This window comes from Callithrix jacchus, chromosome 2 (genome assembly GCF_049354715.1).
Source record: "Callithrix jacchus isolate 240 chromosome 2, calJac240_pri, whole genome shotgun sequence".
Classification (NCBI taxonomy): Eukaryota; Metazoa; Chordata; class Mammalia; order Primates; family Cebidae; genus Callithrix; species Callithrix jacchus.
Window position 1 is genome coordinate 50,771,295 of NC_133503.1, and position 23,149 is coordinate 50,794,443.

Consider the following 23,149-nt stretch of genomic DNA (forward strand, 5'->3'; position numbering starts at 1 on the left):
AGGAAAACTAACAAGCAAAAAGGAATAGCATCAACATTAATGAAAAGGACATCCACACAGAAACCCCATCCGAAGGTCACCAGCATCCAAGACTAAAGGTAGATAAATCCACAAACATGAAGAAAAAAACACACAAAAAGGCTGAAAATTCCAAAAACCAGAATGCTGTTTCTCCTTCAAAGGATCACAGCTTCTTGCCAGCAAGGGAACAAAACTGGACAGAGAATGAGTTTGAGAGATTGACAGAAATAGGCCAGAAGCTGGGTAATAACAAACTCCTTCAAGCCAAAGGAGCATGTTCTAATTCAAGGCAAGGAACCTAAGAACCTTGAAAAAAGGTTAGAGGAATTGCTAACTAGAATATCCAGTTTAGAGAAGAACATAAATGACCTGATGGAGCTGAAGACAGCACAAGAACTTTGTGAAGCATACACAGGTATCGATAGCTGAATCTATCAAGTGGAAGAAAGGATATCAGAGATTGAAGATCAACTTAATAAAGCATAAAGATAAGATTAGAGAAAAAAGAATGAAAAGGAATGAACAAAGCCTCCAAGAAATATGGGACTATGTGAATATGTGACTACATTTGATTGGTGTACCTGAAAGAGATGGGGATAATGGAACCAAGTTGGAAAACTCTTCAGAATATTATCGAGGAGAACTTCCCCAACCTAGGAAGACAGGTCAACATTCAAATTCAGGAAATACAGAGAACACCACAAAGATATTCCTCGAGAAGAGCAACCTCAAGATGCATAATCATCAGATTCACCAAGGTTGAAATGAAGGGAAAAAAATGTTAAGGGCAGCCAGAGAGAAAGGTTGGGTTACCCCCAAAGGGAAGCCCATCAGACTCACAGTTGATTTCTCTGCAGAAACCCTACAAGCCAGAAGAGAGTGGGGCCAATATTCAACATTCTTAAAGAAAAGAATTTTCAACCCAGAATTTCATATCCAGCCAAACTAAGCTTCATAAGCAAAGGAGAAGTAAAATCCTTTACAGACAAGCAAATGCTGAGTCATGTTGTCACCACCAGGTCTGCCTTACAAGAGCTCTTGAAGGAAGTACTAAACATGGAAAGGAAAAACCAGTACCAGCCACTGCAGAAACATACCAAATTGTAAAGACCATTAGCAATATGAAGAAACTGCATCAACTAATGGGCAAAATAACCAGATAGTATCATAATGACAGGATCAGATTCACACATAACAAAATTAACCTTAAATGTTAATGGGCTAAATGCCCCAATTAAAAGACACAGACTGGCAAATTGGATAAGACCCATTGGTGTGCTATATTCTGGAGACCCACATAAAGTGCAAAGGCACACATTGAATCAAAATAAAGGGATGAAGGAATATTTACCAAGCAAATGAAAAGCAAAGAAAAGCAAGGTTGCAATCTTAATCTCTGATAAAAGAGACTTTAAACCAACAAAGATCAAAAAAGACAAAGAAGGGCATTACATAATGGTAAATGGATCAGTGCAACAAGAAGAGCTTACTATTCTAAATATATATGCACCCAATACAGGAGCACCCAGATTCACAGAGCAAGTTCTCAGAGACCTACAAAGAAACTTAGACTCCCACAAAGTTAATAGTGGGAGACTTTAACACCCTACTGTCAATATTAGACAGATCAATGAGACAGAAGATTAATAAAATATTTAGGACTCAAACTTAGCTCTGGACCATGCAGACCTAATAGACATCTATAGAACTCTCCATCCTAAATCAGCAGAATATACATTCTTCTCAGCACCACACTGACCACATAATTGGAAGTAAAACATTCCTCAGCAAATGCAAAAGAATGGAAATCATAACAGTCTCTCAGCTCACAGTGCAATCAAATTGGAACTCAGAATTAAGAAACTCACTGAAAACCATACAACTACATGGAAACTGAACAACCTGTTCTGGAATGACTATTGGGTAAATAACAAAATTAAGGCAGAAATAAATAAGTTATTTGAGACAAATAAGAACAATGACACAATGCAGCAGAATCTCTGGGACACAGTGAAAGCAGTGTTTAGAGGGAAATTTATAGCACTAAATGACCACAGGGGAAAGCAGAAAAGAGATAAAGTTGACACTCTAACATCACAATTAAAGGAACTAGAGAAGCAAGAGCAAACAAATCTAAAAGCTAGCAGAAGACAAGAAATAACTAAGATCAGAGCAGCAGAACTGAAGGAGATAGAAACATGAAAAACCCTTCAAAAAATCAATGAATCCAGTAGCTGATTTTTTGAAAAGATTAGGGCTGGGCACGGTGGCTCATGCCTGTAATCCCAGCACTTTGAGGCCGAGACAGGTGGATTGCCTGAGGTCAGGGGTTCGAGACCAGTCTGGCCAACATAGTGAAACCCTGTCTCTACTAAAAATACAAGAAATTAGCTGGTTTCAGGCACCTGTAATCTCAGCTACTCAGGAGGTTGAGACAGGAGAATCACTTGAACCAGAAGGCAGAGGTTGAAGTGAGCCAAGATCATGCCATTGCACTCCAGCCTGGTCAACAAGAGCAAGACTCTGTCACAAAAAAAGAAAAAAAGAAAAAGAACAAAATAGACTTCTAGCCAGGCTAATCAACAAGAAAAAAGAGAAAAATGAAATAGACACAATAAAAAAAAATAAAGGGGACATCACCACTGATTCCAGAGAAATACAAACTACCATCAGAGAACACTATAAACACCTCTATGCAAATAAACTAGAAAATCTAGAAGAAATAGATAAATTCCTGGACATATACATCCTCCCAAGACGAAACCAGGATGACGTTGAATCCTTGAATAGACCAATAACAAGTTCTGAAATTGAGGTACTAATTAATAGCCTACCAACCAAAAATATTCCAGGACCAGATAGATTAACCACTGAATTCTACCAGAGCTACAAAGAAGAGCTGGTACCATTCCTTCTGAAAGTATTCCAAACAATAGAAAAAGAGGGACTCTGCCCTAATTCATTTTATGAGGCCAGCATCATCCTGATACCAAATCCTGGCAGAGACACAGCAGGTCAATATCCCTGATCGATACTGATGTGAAAATCCTTGATAAAATGCTGGCAAACAAATCCAACAGCACATCAAAAAGCTTATCCACCATGATCAAGTTGGATTCCTCCCTGGGATGCAAGGCTGGTTCAATATATATAAATCAGTAAACGTAATCTATCACATAAACAGAACCAATGACAAAAACCACATGATTATCTCAATAGATGCAGTAAAGGTCTTCAATAAAATTAAACACCCTATTCATGCTTGGTATTGATGGAATGTATCTCAAAATAATAAGAGCTATTTATGACAAACCCACAGCCAATATCATAATGAATGGGCAAAAGCTGGAAGCATTCCCTTTGAAAACCAGCAAAAGACAAGGATGCCCTCTCTCACCACTCCTATTCAACATAGTATTGGATGTTTTAGCCAGGGAAATCAGGCAAGAGAAAGAAATAAAGCTTATTCAAATAGGAAGAGAGGAAGTCAACTTGTCTCTGTTTGCAGATGACATGACTGTATATTTAGAAAACCTCATCGTCTATGCCCAAAATATCCTTAAGATGATAAACAACTTCATCAAAGTCTCAGGATAAAAAATTAATGTGCAAAAATCACAAGCATTCTTATATGCCAATAATAGAAAAAGCCAAATCACGAGCGAACTCTCATTCACAATCACTACAAAGAGAATAAAACACCTAGGAATACAACTTACAAGGGATGTGAAGGACCTCTTCAAGGAGAACTACAAACTGCTGCTTAAGGAAATAAGAGAGGACACAACAAATGGAAAATCATTACATGCTCATGGATAAGAAGAATCGATATTGTGAAAATGGCCATACTGCCCAAAAGAATTTATAGATTCAATGCCATCCACATCAAGCTACCATTGACTTTCTTCACAGAATTAGAAAAAAACTACCTTAAATTTCATATGAAACAAAACAAAAGCCTGCATAGCCAAGACAATTTTAAGCAAAAAGAACAAAGCTGGAGGCATTATGCTATCTGACCAAACTACTACACGGCTACAGTAACCTAAATAGCATGGTATTGGTACCAAAACAGATATGTAGACCAATAGAACAGAACAGAGGCTTCAAAAATAACACCACGCATCTACAGCCATCTTTGACAAACCTGACAAAAGCATGCAATGGGGACGGAATCCTCTATTTAAAAAATGGTGTTGGGTAAACTGGCTACCATATGCAGAAAACTGAAACTGGACCCCTTCCTTACAACTTATACAAAACTTAACTCAAGGTAGATTAAAGACTTAAATGTGGCTCACGTCTGTAATCCCAGCACTTTGGGAGGCCGAGGCAGGCAGGTCACAAGGTCAAGAGATTGAGACCATCCTGGCCAACATGGTGAAACCCCATCTCTACTAAAAATACAAAAACTAGCTGGGCCTGGTGGCATGTGCCTGTAGTCCCAGCTACTTGGGAGGCTGAGGCAGGAGAATTGCTTGAACCTGGGAGGCAGAGGTTGCAGTGAGCCGAGATTGCACCACTGCACTCCAGCCTGGCGCCTGGTGACAGAACAAGACTCTGTCTCCAAAAGAAAAAAAAAAAGACTTAAATGTAGGACCTAAAACCATAAAAAACAAAGAAGAAAACCTAGTCAATACCATTCAGGACGTAGGCATGGGCAAAGACTTCATGACAAAAACTCCAAAAGCAATGGCAACAAAAGCCAAAATGGACAAATGGGATCTAATTAAACTAAAGAGCTTCTGCACAGCAAAATAAATTACCATCAGTGAACAGGCAACCTACAGAATAGGAGAAATTTTTTGCAGTTTATCCATCTAACAAAGGACTAATATCCAGAATCTACAAAGAACTTAAACAAATTTATAAAACCCCAACAACACCATCAAAAATTCGGTGAAAGATATGTACAGACACTTCTCAAAAGAAGACATTTATGTGGCCAACAAATATATGAAAGAAAGCTCCTCATCATCACTGGTCATTAGAGAAATGCAAATCCAAACCACAATGAGATACCGTCTCACGTCAGTTAGAATGGTGATCATTAAAAAGTCAGGAAACAACAGATACTGGAGAGAATGTGGAGAAATAGAAATGCTTTTACACTGATGGTGGTAGTATAAATTAGTTTAACCATTGTGGGAGACAATGTGGTGATTCCTCAAGGATCTAGAACCAGATATTCCATTTGACCTAGCAATCCCATTACTGTGTTTCTACCCAAAGGAGTATAAATCATTCTGCTGTAAAGACACATGCACACATATATTTATTGCAGAAGTGTTAGTAATAACAAAGACTTGGAACCAATCCAAATGCCCATCAATGATAGACTGGATAAAGAAAATGTGGCACATATACACCATGGAATACTATGAAGCCATAAAAAGGATGATTTCACGTCCTTTGCAGGGACATGGAGGAAGCTAGAAACCATCATTCTCGGCAAACTAACACAAGAACAGAAAACCAAACTGCCTGTTTTCACTCATAAGTGGGAGTTGAACAATGAGAGCCCGTGGATACAGGGAGGTGAATATCAGACACTGGGGCCTGTTGGGGGGTGGGTAACTAGGAGAGGGCTAGCATTAGGAGAAATACCTAATGTAGATGTCGGGTTGATGGGTGCAGCAAACCCCCATGGCACATGTATACCTATGTAACAAACCTGCATGTTCTGCACATGTATCCCAGAACTTAAAATATCCAAATTTAACATAAAAATCTAAGACATGCAAAGAAAGAGAAAAGAATGGCTCATATATACATAGGGAGAAAAGCAGTCAAAAGCAGCTTCCCCTGAGGAAGCCCAGATGCTGAAATTATAAAGACTTTAATCAATAATTTTAAGTATGTTCGAGAAACTAAAGGAAACTGTGTCTAAACAACTAAAGGAAAATATGAGAGCAGTGTCTCATCAAATAAATTAATGCATATTAATTAAGCATATTAATAAAATTAAGCATATTAATAAAAAGAAATAATAGCCTGTAATGCCTTCATTTTGGGAGACTGAGGTGGGTGGATCACCTGAGGTCAGGAGTTTGAGACCAACCTGGCCAACATGGTGAAACCCCGTCTCTACTAAAAGTACAAAAATTAGCTGGATGTGATGGTGCATGCCTGTAATCCCAGCTACTCAGAAGGCTGAGATTGAAGAATCACTTGAAGACAGGAAGCAGAGGTTGCAGTGAGCTGAGATGCACCGTTATACTCCAGCCTGGGCAACAGAGCAAGACTCCATCTCAAAGAAAGAAATGAGGCCGGCGCGATGGCTCACGCCTGTAATCCCAGCCCTTTGGGAGGCCGAGGCGGGTGGATCATGAGGTCAAGAGATCGAGACCATCCTGGTCAACAGGGTGAAACCCCGTCTCTACTAAAAATACAAAAAATTAGCTGGGCATGGTGGCACATGCCTGTAATCCCAGCTACTCGGGAGGCTGAGGCAGGAGAATTGCCTGAACCCAGGAGGCAGAGGTTGCGGTGAGCCGAGATCGTGCCATTGCACTCCAGCCTGGGTAACAAGAGCAAAACTGTCTCGAAAAAGAAAGAAAGAAAGAAAGAAATGGCAAATAATAACCAAATAGAAATTCTGGAGTTGAAAAGTAAAATAGCTGAAATGGAAACTTTACTAGATGGAATCAACAGTATTTAAGAAGACAGAAGAATCAGGAAACTTGAAGAAAAATCAGTGAATTATCATATAATCAGATCATATTATCAGTGATTATATGATCTGAGGAACAGAATGAAGAAAAGTAAACAGCCTCAGAAACTGGTGGGGAACCATGAAATGCACCAATCTAATGTTTAATAGGAATCTCCAGTGGAGACAGAAAGAGAAAGAATATTTGAAAAGAGAATGCCTGAAATCTTATCAAATTTGATGAAAAACAGCAATCTATACATCTAAGAAGCTCAGGGAACTCCAAGTAAGATAAACTTAAAGGGATCCACACCTAGACACATCCTAATCAAACTGTCAGAAGACAAAGGCAGAATCTTTTCTTCTTTTCTTTTGAGACAGAGTTTTGCTCTTGTTACCCAGGCTGGAGTGCAATGGCGCAATCTCGGCTCACCGCAACCTCTGCCTTCTGGGTTCAGGCAATTCTTTTGCCTCCACCTCCTGAATAGCTAGGATTACAGGCACACACCACCATGCCCAGCTAATTTTTTTAAAAATTTTTTATTTTTAGTAGAGACGGGGTTTCACCATGTTGACCAGGATGGTCTTGATCTCTTGACCTCGTGATCCACCCGCCTCGGCCTCCCAAAGCGCTGGGATTAGAGGCTTAAGCCACTGCACCGGACTTTTTTTAAAATTTGGAGTCTCACTCTGTCACCCAGGCTAGAGTGCAATGGCTAGATCTTTGCTCACTGCAACCTCCACCTCCCGATTTAAGCAATTCTCCTGCAAAGGCAGAATCTTAAAACAGCAAAAGAGAAGCAACTCCTCTTGTACAAGGGATTCTTGATAAGATTAACAGTTGTACTCTCATTCACACCATGGGGTACAAAAGACAGTGGGATGACATTTTCAAAGTGCTGAAAGGAAAAGATGTTCAATTTTTGTCAAGAATTCTGTATCCCTCAAAAATGAAAAAGTAATATTTAGGTAAACAAAAGCTGAGAGACTTTTCCACTAGCAGATCTGTTCTACAAGAAATACTAAAGAAAGTCCTTCAGGCTGAAATAAAAGGATGCTAGTCAACATCTCAAATTAATATGAAGAAATAAGGAGTATTAGTAAAGATTACTGCATAAGTAAATATACAAGACAATATAATAAATGTAGTTTTGTTTATAACTTTTTTCTCCTATCCGATTTAAAAGACAACTGAGTAAAGCAATGATTATAATTTTGTGTTAATGAATACATAACGAAGATGTAATTTATATGATAATAGCAGTGCAAGGGAAGGGGTAGTAACTGGCTATATATGAGCAATGATTTTATGTTTATGTGCCCCTAAAATTCATATGTTGAAGTTCTAACCCCCAATATGACTGTATTTGGAGATAGGGCCTATGAGGAAGTGATAAAGGTTAAATGACATCTTAGAGGTGGGGCCTAATTAAATAGGAATTAGGGAGGAAGAGATACAAAAACTCTTTCTCCACCATGTTAGGACAAAGCAAGAAAGTAGTCATCTGGAAGCCTGAAAGAGAACCCTCACTAGCAACTGAATTAGCTGCCACCTTGATCTTGGACTTCCCAGGTTTCAGAACTAGGAAAAATAAATTTTTGTTTAAACCACCAAATTTGTGGCATTTGTTTTAGCAGTCCAAGTAAACTAAGACACTGTTGTAATTAAGTTAGTATTAATAATCTGAATTAGATGTTTCTAAAATAAGATGAAATTGTAATCCCCAGGGCAATCATGAAAAAAAAAAAAACTAAAAAAAAAAAAATAGTAAAAGAAATGACCAGGGAATTAAGATGACACACTAGAAAATACTTTTTTTTTTGAGACAGGGTCTCACTTTGTCACCCAGGCTGGCGTGCAGTGTTGCAAGCATGGCTTAGTGCAGCCTCAATCCCCAAGGTTCAAGCTATCCTCCCACTTTAGCCTCCCAAGTAGCTACCACTACAGCTGTGTGCCATCCCACCCAGCTAATTTTTAAAAATTATTTTTTGTAAAGATGGGTTTTCACCATGTTGCCCAAGCTGGTCTTGAACTCCTGAGCTCAAGCAACCTACCTGCCTCAGCCTCTCAAAGTGCTGGCATTATAGGAATGAACAACTGCACTGATTAAAATACATATTTAGTGCAAAAAGGGTAGTAATGGAGGAACAAAGACACAAAAAAGAAGACATACATATATATACATACATATATATACATATATATATGTATAAAACAACACAATGGCAGATACAAATTATACCAATTGCAATTTTTATCACATTAATTAAATTAGTGGAAATAGCCTAAACACACTAATTGAAAGATAGAGATTAGACTGGATTAAAAAATAACATGCAACTACATACTGTCTATGAAAGACACACTTTTGATTCAAAGACACAACTAGAATAAAAGTAGAGGAATGGAAAAAAACATACCATGTAAACAGTAACTAACTTGTAAGTGATTATATCAAACACACACACCACACACACACACACATACACACACACACACACACACACAAACCCAGTATTTAAGGAAAAAAAATTGTTACTAAAAGATGAAGAGCATTTTATAATAAAAAGTCAATCCATCAGAAATATAACAATTATAAACATCTATACACCTAACAACAGGGCCCCAAAATACATGAAGCAAAACTGCCTGAATTGAAGTGACAGATAATTCAACAATAATACTTGGAATCTTCAAAACCCTGCTTTCAATAATGAATAGAACAAGTAGAAGAATGCCAAGGAAATGAAAACTTTGAATGACACTGTAAACCAACTAGACCTAAAAAATACCTGTAGAACAGTCTACTCAATAACAGAAGAATATACATTCTTCTGAAGTGCACATGGAGTATTCTTCAGAATAAACCATATATTATGCATAAAACAAGTCTCGACAAATTTAAAATAGTTGAAATCATACAAAATATGTTTTCTGATTTCAATGGAATATTAAAAATCAATAACCAAAAAAAAGTTGGAAAACTCACAAAAATAAGAATGCATCAAAGAATAAATAAAAGATTAATTAAGGAATACTCTAAGTTGAATTACAAAAACACAACATACTAAAACTAATGAGATGAGCTAAAATAATTTTCAGAGGGAAGTATATAGCTGTAAACACCTGTATTAAAAAGAAGAAAGCTCCCAAATTAATAACATAACTTTGCACCTTAAGAAACTAGGAGGGCAAACTAAAGTCAAAGTAAGCAGAAGGAAGCAAATAATAAACGTTAGAATAGTAGTAAGTAAAATAGTGGAAAAATAATAGAGAAAACCAATGAAAACAAAAGGTAATTCTTTGAAAAGATCAGCAAAATTGAATAACTGCTAACTATACTGTTCAAGAAAAAATGAAGGAAGAATCAAATTAATAAAAGAGTGAAAGAGGGGGCATTTCCATTGACGTTACAGAAATAAAACGGGAATAGTTTGAACAACTGTATGCCAATAAATTAGATAACCTTAATGAAGTGGACAAATTCCTAAAAAGATAATAACTCAAAAAGAAATGGAGGCTGGGCATGGTGGCTTACCCCTGTAATCCCAGTACTTTGGGAGGCAGAGGTGGGTGGATCACTTGAGGTCAGCAGTTCAAGACCAGCCTGGCCAACACGTTGAAAACCTGTCTCTACTAAAAATACAAAAATTAGCTGGGTGTGGCGGTATGCACCTATAATCCTAGGTACTTGGGCAGCTGAGGCAGGAGAATCACTTGAACCCAGGAGGCAGAGGTTGCAGTGAGCTGAGATCGTGCCACTGCACTCCAGTCATGTGAAACTCCACCTCAAAAAACCAAAACAAAACAAAAAAAACACTAAACCAAAATCTTGAATACACACATAACATGTTAAGGAGATTGAATTAGTAATCCAAAATAAAATAAAAAAGTCCAGATGGCTTCCTTCATGAATTCTACCAAACATTTAAAGAATTAAGACAAATCCTTCTTATACTCTCTCAGAGAAGTGGAAGTGGATAGAACATTTCCCAACTCATTTTAAGAAGCCAGTATTATCCTAATAACAAAAGCAAAGACACCACAATAAAGAAAACTACATATCAATATCTCTTAGGAATACAGACAAAAAAATTCTCAAGAAAACACTAGCAAACCAAATCTAGTGATATATAGAAAAGAATTATACATCATGAATAAGTGGGATATATCTCAGAAATGCAATGTTAAAAGTTGAGTACACACAATTAGTCACCATATGAATAAAATAAAGGAAAAATATCACACAATCCTCAAAATAGATGCAGAAACAGGATTTGACAAAATTTGACACCTTTCATGGTAAAAATACTCAGCAAATTAAGAATTGAAAACTTCTTCAAACTGTAAAGGGCATCTATGTAAAACCCATGGCTAACTTCATGTTTAATAGTGAAAAACTAAAAGCTTTCTCTGTAAGATCAGGAATGAGACAGGAATATCTGTTCTTATTCTTCATTGTATTGGAAGATCTAGCTAGGGAAATTAGGTGAGAAAAAGAAATAAATGACTTCTTGGTGAGAAAGGAAAAAGTAAAGCCATTTCTATTTGTAGATCACATGGTCTTGTACAAAGAAAATCCTAAGGCTGTATAAAAGACTTAGGGTTGGGAAGAAGAGAAGATGGCGCTGTAGGAGCAACTCAGGATTGAAGCTCCCAGTGAAAGAACAGAAGGTGAGTGGACACTGCATTTCCAGACGGATCTTTATTGCCCACAGACCAGGAGATTCCCAGGTTTAGGAGCCCCACGGGTTGCCAGCACGGCTGTTTCGGCCAGTGCGGCTGTTTTGGCTGGTGCCATAGTGCAGCGGCACTCTGTACAAAATACACTTGTCTGGTTGCCCTGTTAAACTGGCAATTGAAGATCTGGGAAGGCAGATTAACACATTCATCTGATTAAATGGGACTTAAACATAAAGCCAGGTCAGGAGATTCCTGGGCAGCAACGTTGTTTCAGCTGGCACAGTGGGTTGCTGCATGGGACATCACACAGATTGCAGCGCCCTTTCAGCAGGCAACTGGAACACCTGGGAGAGTCAACCACTCAACTTAAAAAAAAAAGGGCTCTGAGGCAGGGAGCCAGGTGATCAGTCTTGGCGAGTCCTACCCCCACAAAAACAAACAAACAAAAAAACTGCAATTGGAAATGCTCGGGGTTGAGAGTTTCATGGCAAGCACAGCTGAACCCAGAACAGTGCAGCTCAGTGGGGGAGGGGTGTCCGTGATTACCAAGGCACTCCACCCCTACAGAGGTACTCTGCGATTGCTGACGCAGCCTGCCGTTGCTGAGGGAACCCGCCATTGCTGAGGCAACTCGCCATAACAGAGAGAGTCCGCCATTACAGAGGCAGGCCACCATTGCCACAGCAGTTCTAACCACACCCATATAAACAGGACTGCAGGGAATTACACACAGCAGCAGGGTGGAGCCCACGGCAGCAGGGCGGACCCCAGAGCTCAGTATAGCTCAGTATAGCCTCTGCAGGCAGGCAGTGACTAGACTGCCTCCTTGCTGGGCAGGACAGTGCAACGGATACTCATAAATAAAGCCAACTCCCTGGGACAGAGCACCTGAGGAAAAAAAGGGGCTTTTTGAGTTCTGCTGCGGCAGACTTAAATGTACCTGCCTAACAGCTCTGAATGAACAACAGAGCTCACAGCTCAGCACTTGAGCTCATATAAAGTAGAGACTGTCTCCTCAAGCAGCTCCCTGACCCTTGTATATCCAAAGAGTCACCTCACATAGGACTGATCAGACTGACATTTGGTGGGCATCATTCTGGGACAAAGATAGCAGAAGAAGAAACTGGTAGCAACCCTTACTGTTCCGTAGCTGCTACAGGTGTTCCCCAGGCAAGCAGGGCCTGGAGTGGACCTCAGCAGTCATGCAGCAGAGGGGCCAGACTGTTAGAAGGAAAACTAAGAAACAGAAATACTTCATCATCAACAATCCGGACATCCATTCAGAGACCCAATCAGAAAATCAGCAACTACTCAGATGACAGGGGGATAAAGCCACAAAGATGGAAAGAAACCAGTGCAAAAAAGAGGAAAACACCCGAAACCAGAACACCTCACCTCCTCCAAGGGACCACAACTCCTTACCAGCAAGGGAACAAAGCTGGATGGAGAATGAGTGTGATGAAATGACAGAATCAGACTTCAGAAGGTGGGTAATGAGAAACTTCTGTGAGCTAAAAGAACACGTTCTAACTCAATGCAAAAAAACTAAGAACCTTGAAAAAAGATTTGAGGAAATGATAACAAGAATGGACAACTTAGAAAGGAATATGAGTGAATTGATGGAGCTGAAAAACACAACATGAGAACTTCGTGAAGCATGCACAAGTTTCAACAGACAAATTGACCAAGCAGAAGAAAGGATATCAGAAGTCAAAGATCAACTCAATGAAATAAAACAAGAAGGCAAGATAAGAGAAACAAGCGCAAAAAGGAATGAACAAAGTCTCCAAGAAATGTGGGACTATGTGAAGAGACCTAATCCAAGTTTGATAGGTGTACCTGAATGTGAAAAAGAGAATGAATACAAGCTGAAAAATACTCTTCAGGACATCATCCAGGAAAATTTCCCCAACCTAGCAAGACAGGCCAATATTCAAGTCCAGAAAATACAGAGAACACCACAAAGATATTCCGCAAGAAGAGCAACCCCAAGGCACATAATCGTCAGATTCACCAGGGTTGAAATGAAGGAGAAAATGCTAAGGGCAGCCAGAGAGAAAGGTCGGGTCACCCACAAAAGGAAGCCCATCAGACTCACAGCAGATCTCTTGGCAGAAACTCTACAAGCCAGAAGAGAGTGGGGAACAATATTCAACATCCTTAAAGAAAAGAACTTTCAACTCAGAATTTCATACCCAGACAAACTAAGCTTCATAAGTGAAGGAAAAATGAAATCCTTTGCAAACAAGCAAGTACTCAGAGATTTTGTCACCACCAGGCCTGTGTGACAAGAGCTCCTGAAAGAGGCACTACACATAGAAAGGAGCAACTAGTACCAGCCACTCCAAAAACATGCCAAATGCTAAAGGGCATCAACAAAATGAAGAATCTACATCAACTAATGGGCAAAACAGCCAGCTAGCATCAAAATGGCAGTATCAAATTCACACATAACAATATTAACCCTAAATGTAAATGGGCTAAATGCACCAATCAAAAGACACATGCTGGCAAATTGGATAAAAAGCCAAAACCCATCATTGTGCTGTATCCAGGAAACCCATCTCATATGCAAGGATACACAAAGGCTCAAAATAAAGGGATGGAGGAAGATTTACCAAGCAAATGAAGAGCAAAAAAAAGCAGGAGTTGCAATTCTCATCTCTGATAAAACAGACTTTAAAACAACAAAGATCAAAAGAGACAAAGAAGGTCATTACATAATGGTAAAAGGATTGATACAACAAGAAGAGTTAACGATCCTAAATACATATGGACCCAATGCAGGAGCACCCAGATATATAAGGCAAGTTCTTAATGACTTACAAAAAGACTTAGACTCCCACACAATAATAGTGGGAGACTTTAACACTCCACTGTCAATATTAGACAGATCAACCAGACAGAAAATTAACAAGGATATCCAGGGCTTGAACTCAGACCTGGAACAAGCAAACCTGATAGACATTAACAGAACTCTCCACCCCAAATCTACAGAATATACATTCTTCTCAGCACCACATCACACCTACTTGAAAATTGACCATATAATTGGAAGTAAAGCACTCGTCAGCAAATGCAAAAAACTGAAATCATAACAAACAATCTCTCAGATCATAGTGCAATCAAGTTAGAACTCAGAATTCAGAAACTAACCCAGAACCGCACAACTTCATGGAAACTGAACAACTGGCTCTTGATTGTTGACTTGATAAACAAAGAAATGAAGGTAGAAATAAGAAGTTGTTCGAAACCAACGAGAACAAAGACACAACATACCAGAATCTCTGGGACACATTTAAAGCAGTCTCTAGAGGAAAATATATAGCAATAAGTGCCCACATGAGAAGAGTGGAGAGATCCAAAATTGACACCCTATCGTCAAAATTGAAAGAGCTAGAGGAGGAAGATCAAAAAAACTCAAAACCTAGCAGAAGACAAGAAATAACTAAGATCAGAGCAGAACTGAAAAAGATGGAGACACGAAAAACCCTTCAAAAAAAATCAATAAATCCAAGAGTGGGTTTTTTGAAAATATCAACAGAATAGACAGACCACTGGCCAGATTAATAAAAAAGAAAAGAGAGAATAACCAAAGAGATGCAATAAAAAATGATAAAGGGGAAATCACCACAGATTCCACAGAAATTGAAACCATCATCAGAGAATATTACAAACAACTCTATGCACGTAAACTAGTAAACCTGGAAGAAATGGATAAATCCCTGGACACCTGTGTCCTGCGAAGCCTAAACCAGGAGGAAGTCGAAACTATGAATAGACCAATAACAAGGTCTGAAGTGGAGGCAGCAATTAAGAGCCTATCACACAAAAAAAGCCCAGGTCCAGATGGGTTCACAGCTGAATTCTACCAGACACACAAAAAGGAACTGGTACCATTCCTTCTGAAACTATTCCAAATAATCCAAAAAGAGGGAATCCATTCCAAATCATTTTATGAGACCAACATCATCCTGATACCAAAACCCGGCAGAGACTCAACAAGAAAGAAAACTTCATGCCAATATCCATGACGAGCATAGATGCAAAAATCTTCAATAAAATACTGGCAAGCCGATTGCAACAGCAAATCAAAAAACTTATTCATCATGATCAAGTAGGGTTCATCCCAGGCATGCAAGGATGGTTCAACATATGCAAGTCTGTAAACGTAATTCACCACATAAACAGAACCAAAAACAAAAACCACATGGTTATCTCAATTGATAACCAGAGAAGGCCTTTGACAAAATTCAACAGCCCTTTATGCTAAAAACCCTCAATAAACTCGGTATTGATGGAATGTATCTCAAAATAATAAAAGCTATTTATGACAAACCAACAGCCAATATCATACTGAATGGGCAAAAACTGGAAGCATTCCCTTTGAAATCTGGCACTAGACAAGTATGCTCTCTCTCACCACTCCTGTTCAATATAGTACTGGAAGTTCTAGCCAGAGCAATCAGGCAAGAAAAAGAAATAAAGGGTATTCAAATAGGAAAGGAGGAAGCCAAATTGTCTCTATTTGCAGACAACATGATAGTATATCTAGAAGACCCCATTGTCTCAGCCCAAAAACTCCTGAAACTGATAAGCGACTTCAGCAAAGTCTCAGGATATAAAATCAATGTGCAAAAATCACAAGCATTCCTATACACCAGTAACAGACTTAAAGAGACCCAAATCAAGAACGAACTGCCATTCACAGTTGCTACAAAGAGAATAAAATACCTAGGAATACAACTAACAAGGAATGTAAAGGACCTCTTCGAGGAGAACTACAAACCACTGCTCAAAGAAATAAGAGAGGACACAAACAGAAGGAGAAACATTCCATGTTCATGGTTAGGAAGAATCAATATCGTGAAAATGGCCATACTGCCCAAAGTAATATACAGTTTCAACACTATCCCCATCAAGCTACCAATGACCTTCTTCACAGAACTGGAAAAAACCACCTTAAACTTCATATGGAACCAAAAGGGAGGTCGCATAGCCAAGTCAATTCTAAGCAAAAAGAACACAGCAGGAGGCCTCACACTACCGGACTTCAACCTATACTACAAGGCTACAGTAATCAAAACAGCATGGTACTGGTACCAAAACAGAGATATAGACCAATGGAACAGAACAGACACATCGGAGGCAACACAACATATCTATAACCACACAATCTTGTATAAACCTGACAAAAACAAGCAATGGGGAAAGGATTCCCTGTTTAATAAGTGGTGTTGGAAAACTGGCTAGCCATGTGCAGAAAGCAGAAACTGGACCCCTTCCTGACACCTTACACTAAAATTCACTCCAGATGGATTAAAGACTTAAACATAAGACCTAACACCATAAAAACCCTTGAAGGAAATCTAGGCAAAACCATTCAGGACATAGGAGTAGGCAAGGACTTCATGACCAAAACACCAAAAGCACTGGCAATAAAAGCCAAAATAGACAAATGGGACCTAATGAAACTCCACAGCTTCTGCACGGCAAAAGAAACAGTCACTAGAGTGAATTGGCAACCAACAGAATGGGAAAGTTTTTGCAGTTTACCCATTTGATAAAGGGCTGATATCCAGAATTTACAAAGAACTAAAACAGATTTACAGGAAAAAAACAAACAAGCCCATTCAAAATGGGCAAAGGATATGAACAGACACTTTACAAAAGAAGACATACATGAGGCCAACAAACATATGAACAAATGCTCATCATCACTGGTCATTAGAGAAATGCAAATCAAAACTACATTTAGATACCATCTCACGCCAGTTAGAATGGTGATCATTAAAAAATCTGGAGACAGCAGATGCTGGAGAGGATGTGGAGAAATAGGAACACTTTTACACTACTGGTGGGAGTGTAAATTAATTCAACCATTGTGGAAGACAGTGTGGTGATTCCTCAAGGACCTAGAAATAAAAATTCCATTTGACCAGCAATCCCATTACTGGGTATATATCCAAAGGATTATAAATCGTTTTACTATAAGGACACATGCACACGAATGTTCATTGCAGCACTGTTGACAATAGCAAAGATGTGGATCCAACCCAAACGCCCATCGATGATAGACTGGACTGGGAAAATGTGTCACATATACACCATGGAATATTATGCAGCAATCAAAAACAATGAGTTTGTGTTCTTTGTGGGGACATGGATGAATCTGGAGAACGTCATTCTCAGCAAACTGACACAAGAACAGAAAATGAAATACCACATGTTCTCACTCATAAGCAGGTGATGAACAATGAGAACACATGGACACAGGGAGGGGAGCACTATACACTGGGATTTATTGGGGGAATAGGGGAGGGACAGTGGCAAGGGTGGAGTTGGGGAGGGAAAGTATGGGGAGAAATGCCAGATGTGGGTGAAGGGGAGGAAGGCAGCAAATCACACAGCCACGTGTGTACCTATGCAACTATCTGGCATGTTCTGCACATGTACCCCAAAACCTAAAATGTAATTAAAAAATAATAAGTAAAAGACTTAGGGTTAATGAATGAGTTCAGCAAAGTTATTGGATACAAGATGAACATACAAAAATCAGTTGTATTTCCATAGGCTAGAAAGAATAATTTAAAAATTAAACTTAAAAAATTCAATTTATATAGCATAAAGGAATATAATACCTGTACAATACCTGTTGTAAGTACAAGACTTGTACACAAAAACTAGAAATCTTTGTTGAAAAAAATTAAAGATGACCTAAATAAATGGGAAGAAATCCCATGTTGATGGATTGGAATACATAATATTGTTAAGATGGCAGTACTACCCTAATTCATCTGTGAATTCAATGCATTCTTTGTTAAAACCCAGGTATTATTTTTGTTTCAAAAATTGACAAGCTGATTCTAAAATTTATATTTGTGTTCATATGCAAATGCAAAAGACAGAGAGTAGCCAAAACAATCTTGAAAAAGTTGGAGGACTCACACTTCCAGATTTTAAAACTTATTCTAAAGCTACAGTAACCAAAACAGTGTGGTACTGACAAAAGGATCAACATATAGATTCAATGGAGTGGAATCAAGAGTCCAGAAGTAAACCAATCCATTTATGGGTCAATTGAGTTTTTTGACATGGGTGTCAATTCAACAGGGGAAAGAATACTCCTCTCAAAAAATGGTGCTGGAATATTCACACATGAAGTAATGAAGTTGGGCTGGGTGCAGTGGCTCACACCTGTAACTCTAGCACTTTGGGAGGCTGAGGCATGTGGATCACATGGGGTCAGGAGTTTGAGACCAGCCTGGCAAACATGGTGAAACCCCATCTCTACTAAAAATACAAAAATGAGCTGGGCATGGTGGTGTGAGCCTGTAGTCCCTGTTACTTGGAGGCTGAGGCAGGAGAATCACTTGAACCTGGGAGGTGGCGGTTGCAATGAGCTGAGATCATGCCGCTGACCTCCAGCTTGGGCAACAGAATAAGACTTCATCTCAAAAAAATAAAAAGTAAATTAAGCAGAATGCAAGGTCTAGTATTGACAGTGAAGGGAACCAAAAGTTGTACTGATTGTAAGGGTGACTGGAAGAAAAATAGTGCCTGGTGTTAGCAATGAATGAAGTGGGATGCTGTGTCTGGTGTTAGAGGTGAATGGAACAGAATGTTGTGTCTAGCATAAGGGTGAATGGAGCAGAATGTGTATCTGACATTAATAGCAGAATGCTGTGTCTAGTGTTGATAGTGAATGAAGCAGAATATGGTTTAGGAGTTAACAGCAAATGTGGTGTTTAACACTAGAAATGTAAGAATCAAATTGAAGTGTGTCCAGAAAAGGGTTAATAAAACAGGCCTGAGGCTGCTATCTTAGAAAGGTCCTCTTGCAAGTTTGCCTCTTGGGTGCCATCTGGGAAGTTAGATTTTGGGTATATTCCTACTTTCCCTAACTGATAAAGCTGGCTCACTGTGCCTCGATTGTACAAACATCCTGGTTCATGCTGAACAATCTGCTTTCCTTTTGGGCATCTGGAATTTTGGCACATGCTAGGCAGAGGGTGCTGATGTGACCAGCTCCCAGTTAAAACATGGCACACTGAGCCTCAAATGAATCATAGAACAGTCTTTGTTTTTCTTTGTCTTTCCTTTTTTTTTTTGACAGAGTGTCACTTTGTTGCCCAGCCTGGAGGGCAGTGGGGTGATCTCGGCTCACTGCAACCTCCACCTCTCTGGTTCAAGTGATTCTCCTGCCTCAGCCTCCTGAGTAGCTGGGATTACAGGTGCACACCACCATGCCTGGCTAAGAGTTTCTGTTTTTCTGTCTTTTTGGGCAGAAACATTACACACAAGTCTGCATGTTGTTGCTGGAGTAAGAGTGCATTCTTTGTGACCCACTTGTGGGAGGGTGAGAGTAAGGAAGCCTGCACATGGATTCCCCTAGTCTCTGTCTATGTTCTTTTCCCCTGATGAGCCAGCTGTATCTTCTGAATATGTTGCTGTAATAAATCTTAGCTGTGGAGAGCCGAGAATGGGAGAAGAGCAGAGTATGTGAGCAGCACAGCGGCCTCCTCTCCTCTCCTCTCCTCACCTTGCTCTCTCAGCTTACCTTTACCCGCCCACCAGCTCGGTGCCCAGAACACCTTCCACCATGACGACCTCAGCAAGTTCCCACTTAAAGAAAGGCACTAAGCAGGTGTACATGTCCCTGCATCAGGGTGAGAAAGTCCAGGTCATGTATATCTGAATCCATGGTACTGGAAAAGGACTGCACTGCAAGACCCAGACCCTGGACAGTGAGCCCAAGTGTGTGGAAGAGTTGCCTGAGTGGAATTTCTTTTTTTTTTGAGATGGAGTTTTTACTCTTGTTGCCCAGGCTGGAGTGCAATGACACAGTTTTGGCTCATTGCAACCTCTGTCTCCTGGGTCCAAGTGATTCTCCTGCCTCAGCCTCCTGAGTAGCTGGGATTAGAGGTGTGTGCCACCACACCCAGCTTATTTTTTGTATTTTTAGTTGATGGGGTTTCATTATATTGGCCAGGCTGGTCTTGAACTTCTGACCTCAGGTGATCCACCTGCCTTGGCCTCCCAGGGTGCTGGGATTACAAGTGTGAGTCACAGCACCTGGCCTGGAATTTTGATGGCCCTAGTATTTTACAGTCTGAAGGCTCCAACAGTGACATGTATCTCATGTCTGCTGCCATGTTTTGGGACTCTTTCAGTAAGGACCCTACAAGCTGGTGTTCTGTAAAGTTTTCAAGTACAACTGAAAGCCTGCAGAGACCAATTTGAGGCACACCTGTAAAGGGATAATGGACATGGTGAGCAACCAGTACCCCTGGTTTAGCATGGAGCAGGAATATAGCCTCATGGGGACAGATGGGCACCCCTTTGGTTGGCCTTCCAATGGCTTCCAGGGACCCTAGCATCCCTATTATTGTAGTGTGGGAGCAGACAAAGGCTATGGCAGGGACATCATGGAGGCCCATTACAGTTCTGCTTGTATGCTGGAGTCAAGATTGTGGAGACTAATGCTGAGGTCATGCCTGCCCAGTGGGAATTTCAAATCAGACTCTCTGAAGGAATCAGCGTGGGAGATCATCTCTGGGTGGCCTGTTTTGTTTTGCATCATGTATGTGAAGACTTTGGAGTGATAGCAACCTTTGATCCTAAGCCTATTCCTGGGAACTGAATGGTGCAGGCTGCCATACCAACTTTAGCACCAAGGCCATGTGGGAGGAGAATGGTCTGGAGTACACTGAGGAGGCCATTGAGAAACTAAGCAAGTGGCACCAGTACCATATCCACACCTATGATCCCAAGGGAGGCCTGGACAATGCCTGATGCCTAACTGGATTCCATGAAACTTCCAACATCAACAACTTCTCTGCTGGTGTAAACAATTGTAGCCCCAACATATGCATTCCCTGGACCGTTGGCCAGGAGAAGAAGCGTTACTTTGAAGACTATCACCCCATCCCCCACCAACTGTGATCCTTTTGGGTGACAGAAGCCCTCATCCATATGTGTCTTCTCAATGAAACCAGTGATGAGTCCTTCCGGTACAAAAACTACGTGGACTAGGCATCCAGCCATCGAACCCCTCCTAGTTCTTTATCCCACTCCAACTCTTTCCCGTCTCCTAGTTGTTTCAATTGTAACTTGAAGGGTGGAATATCAAGGTCTTTTTTAATTCAAAAAATAAAAAAATAAAAATATCTTAGCTGTGAATACAACTTCATGCTGAGTCTTATGAATCTTTCTATCCAATCTCTGGATATGGGGTTAGTGTTGGAGATCCTGGACACAGTATATACTATTAATGGTGAAAAGAGCAGAATGTTGTACTTAGCTCTAAAAGTGAATGGAGGAGAATATAAGTTGAGTGTTAAAAGTAAATGAAGCAGAATGTGTGTCTAGTGTTGGTAGACAGTGGACCAGAATGCGGTGTCTGGCAACTCGTGTTGAACCATAATGTTGATTCTGGTGGCAGGTTTGATGGATCCGAAAAGTGTAGAACCTGGAAAGATCTGCAGGATCCTGCAAAGTATAGTACATAAATAAGTAGTGAATAATTCCTTTGCTTTCCATGTTTTAGGCAGCATAAGGAAGTAAATAATGGATACTTTCCTCATTTGTCCAGGTGTTCTATGCTCTTGGGCAATGGGACTTACCTTGGGTAGAGATGCTCGAGAACCAGAGCTCTGGGTGGTCATGGTGAGCACAGTGGTGATGCCTAGGCCCACACGAGCAGGTGCAGCATCCATGTTGATCCAGAAGGAGATCCATGACAGGATGACAATGAGCAGGCTGGGAATATACATCTGAATCAGGTAGTAACCCATCTGCCGCTCCAGGTGGAACCGGGCCTCAATGCAGGTGAATTTACCTGCAAGAAATTGCAGTGAGAAGGCAGTACAGCCAGGTGAATAGGACCAAAAGCTTTAGGGTTAGAACAACCTTGGCTCAAGTTCTGGTCCAGTCTCACACTCCCTGTTTCCTTAGACAAGTATTTGAATTGTTCTGTATATGTTTGTTGTGTATAATAAACTGGGGATAATAATAATAATAATATCTCCTTCATATAGTGACTTATGTGGTTAATGTGAAGATAAAATTAATGATGCTTATGAAAAGCTTAGCACAGTCCTCATACATTTTCAATATTCTGGATTGTCAATTGCCATAATTACCATTGTCATCATCATCAACAGCATCACTATTTTGTTGCTGAGAATGGGCCTAAGTGGCACTTTCTCTACCTTTCTGCCAGTTATCTTCCCAAAATATGATTTGATTCTGTTATTTCCTCTTTTAAAACCTTTGGTCCCATCCTTCTTTCCTCATACAAGGCAGTTCTCATTACCTACAGGAAAAAGTTCCAACTCTTTAGCCTGCCCTTTATAGTCAAGCTCTAACCAGTCTTTCTGTCCCCTTCCCCATTCACTCTTCACCCTAATCATGACTCCCTACATGCCATCCCTTGCCTTGAGCATGCCCTGAACTTTCATATTTCTGAGCTTCTGATCTTGCTCATCCCTTTGCCCAGAATCCCCTTGTTCCTTCCCACAACTAGCCAAAAAAATCCTCCTTCTCCTTCATGGCAGTATAAATGTGAGCAGCATTCCTTCTCCCCCAGGCAGAATGCTGCTTTTTTTTCTGTGTTCTTTGAACCCTGTTCACATGATCATCAGAGCATTTAAGACATAATACAGTGAGTGAGTGGGCAAGTCAGTCAGTCTCTCTCTCTCTCTCTCTGTCTCTCTGTCTTCTGCACTAGATTAGGCAGCTTGTCTCCTCCCTGTCTGTGTATCCCTGGAACTGGGATGGAGCTAGTCCTA

At 40.0% G+C, this 23,149-nt stretch overlaps 1 protein-coding gene and 1 pseudogene across 2 annotated transcripts in view; one reads left to right on the plus strand and one right to left on the minus strand.

The window, feature by feature from the left end:
- GLRA1 (glycine receptor alpha 1) overlaps positions 1-23,149 on the minus strand; it is a 106,245-nt gene that overhangs the window by 11,065 nt on the left and 72,031 nt on the right. For both annotated transcript variants that reach the window (XM_002744410.4, XM_002744411.4), the window contains exon 7: positions 21,983-22,197. In XM_002744410.4, coding sequence (XP_002744456.1) covers positions 21,983-22,197 — 215 coding nt within the window. The remainder of the gene's footprint in view (positions 1-21,982; positions 22,198-23,149) is intronic.
- Positions 17,998-21,987, plus strand: LOC108590143 (glutamine synthetase-like; annotated as a pseudogene).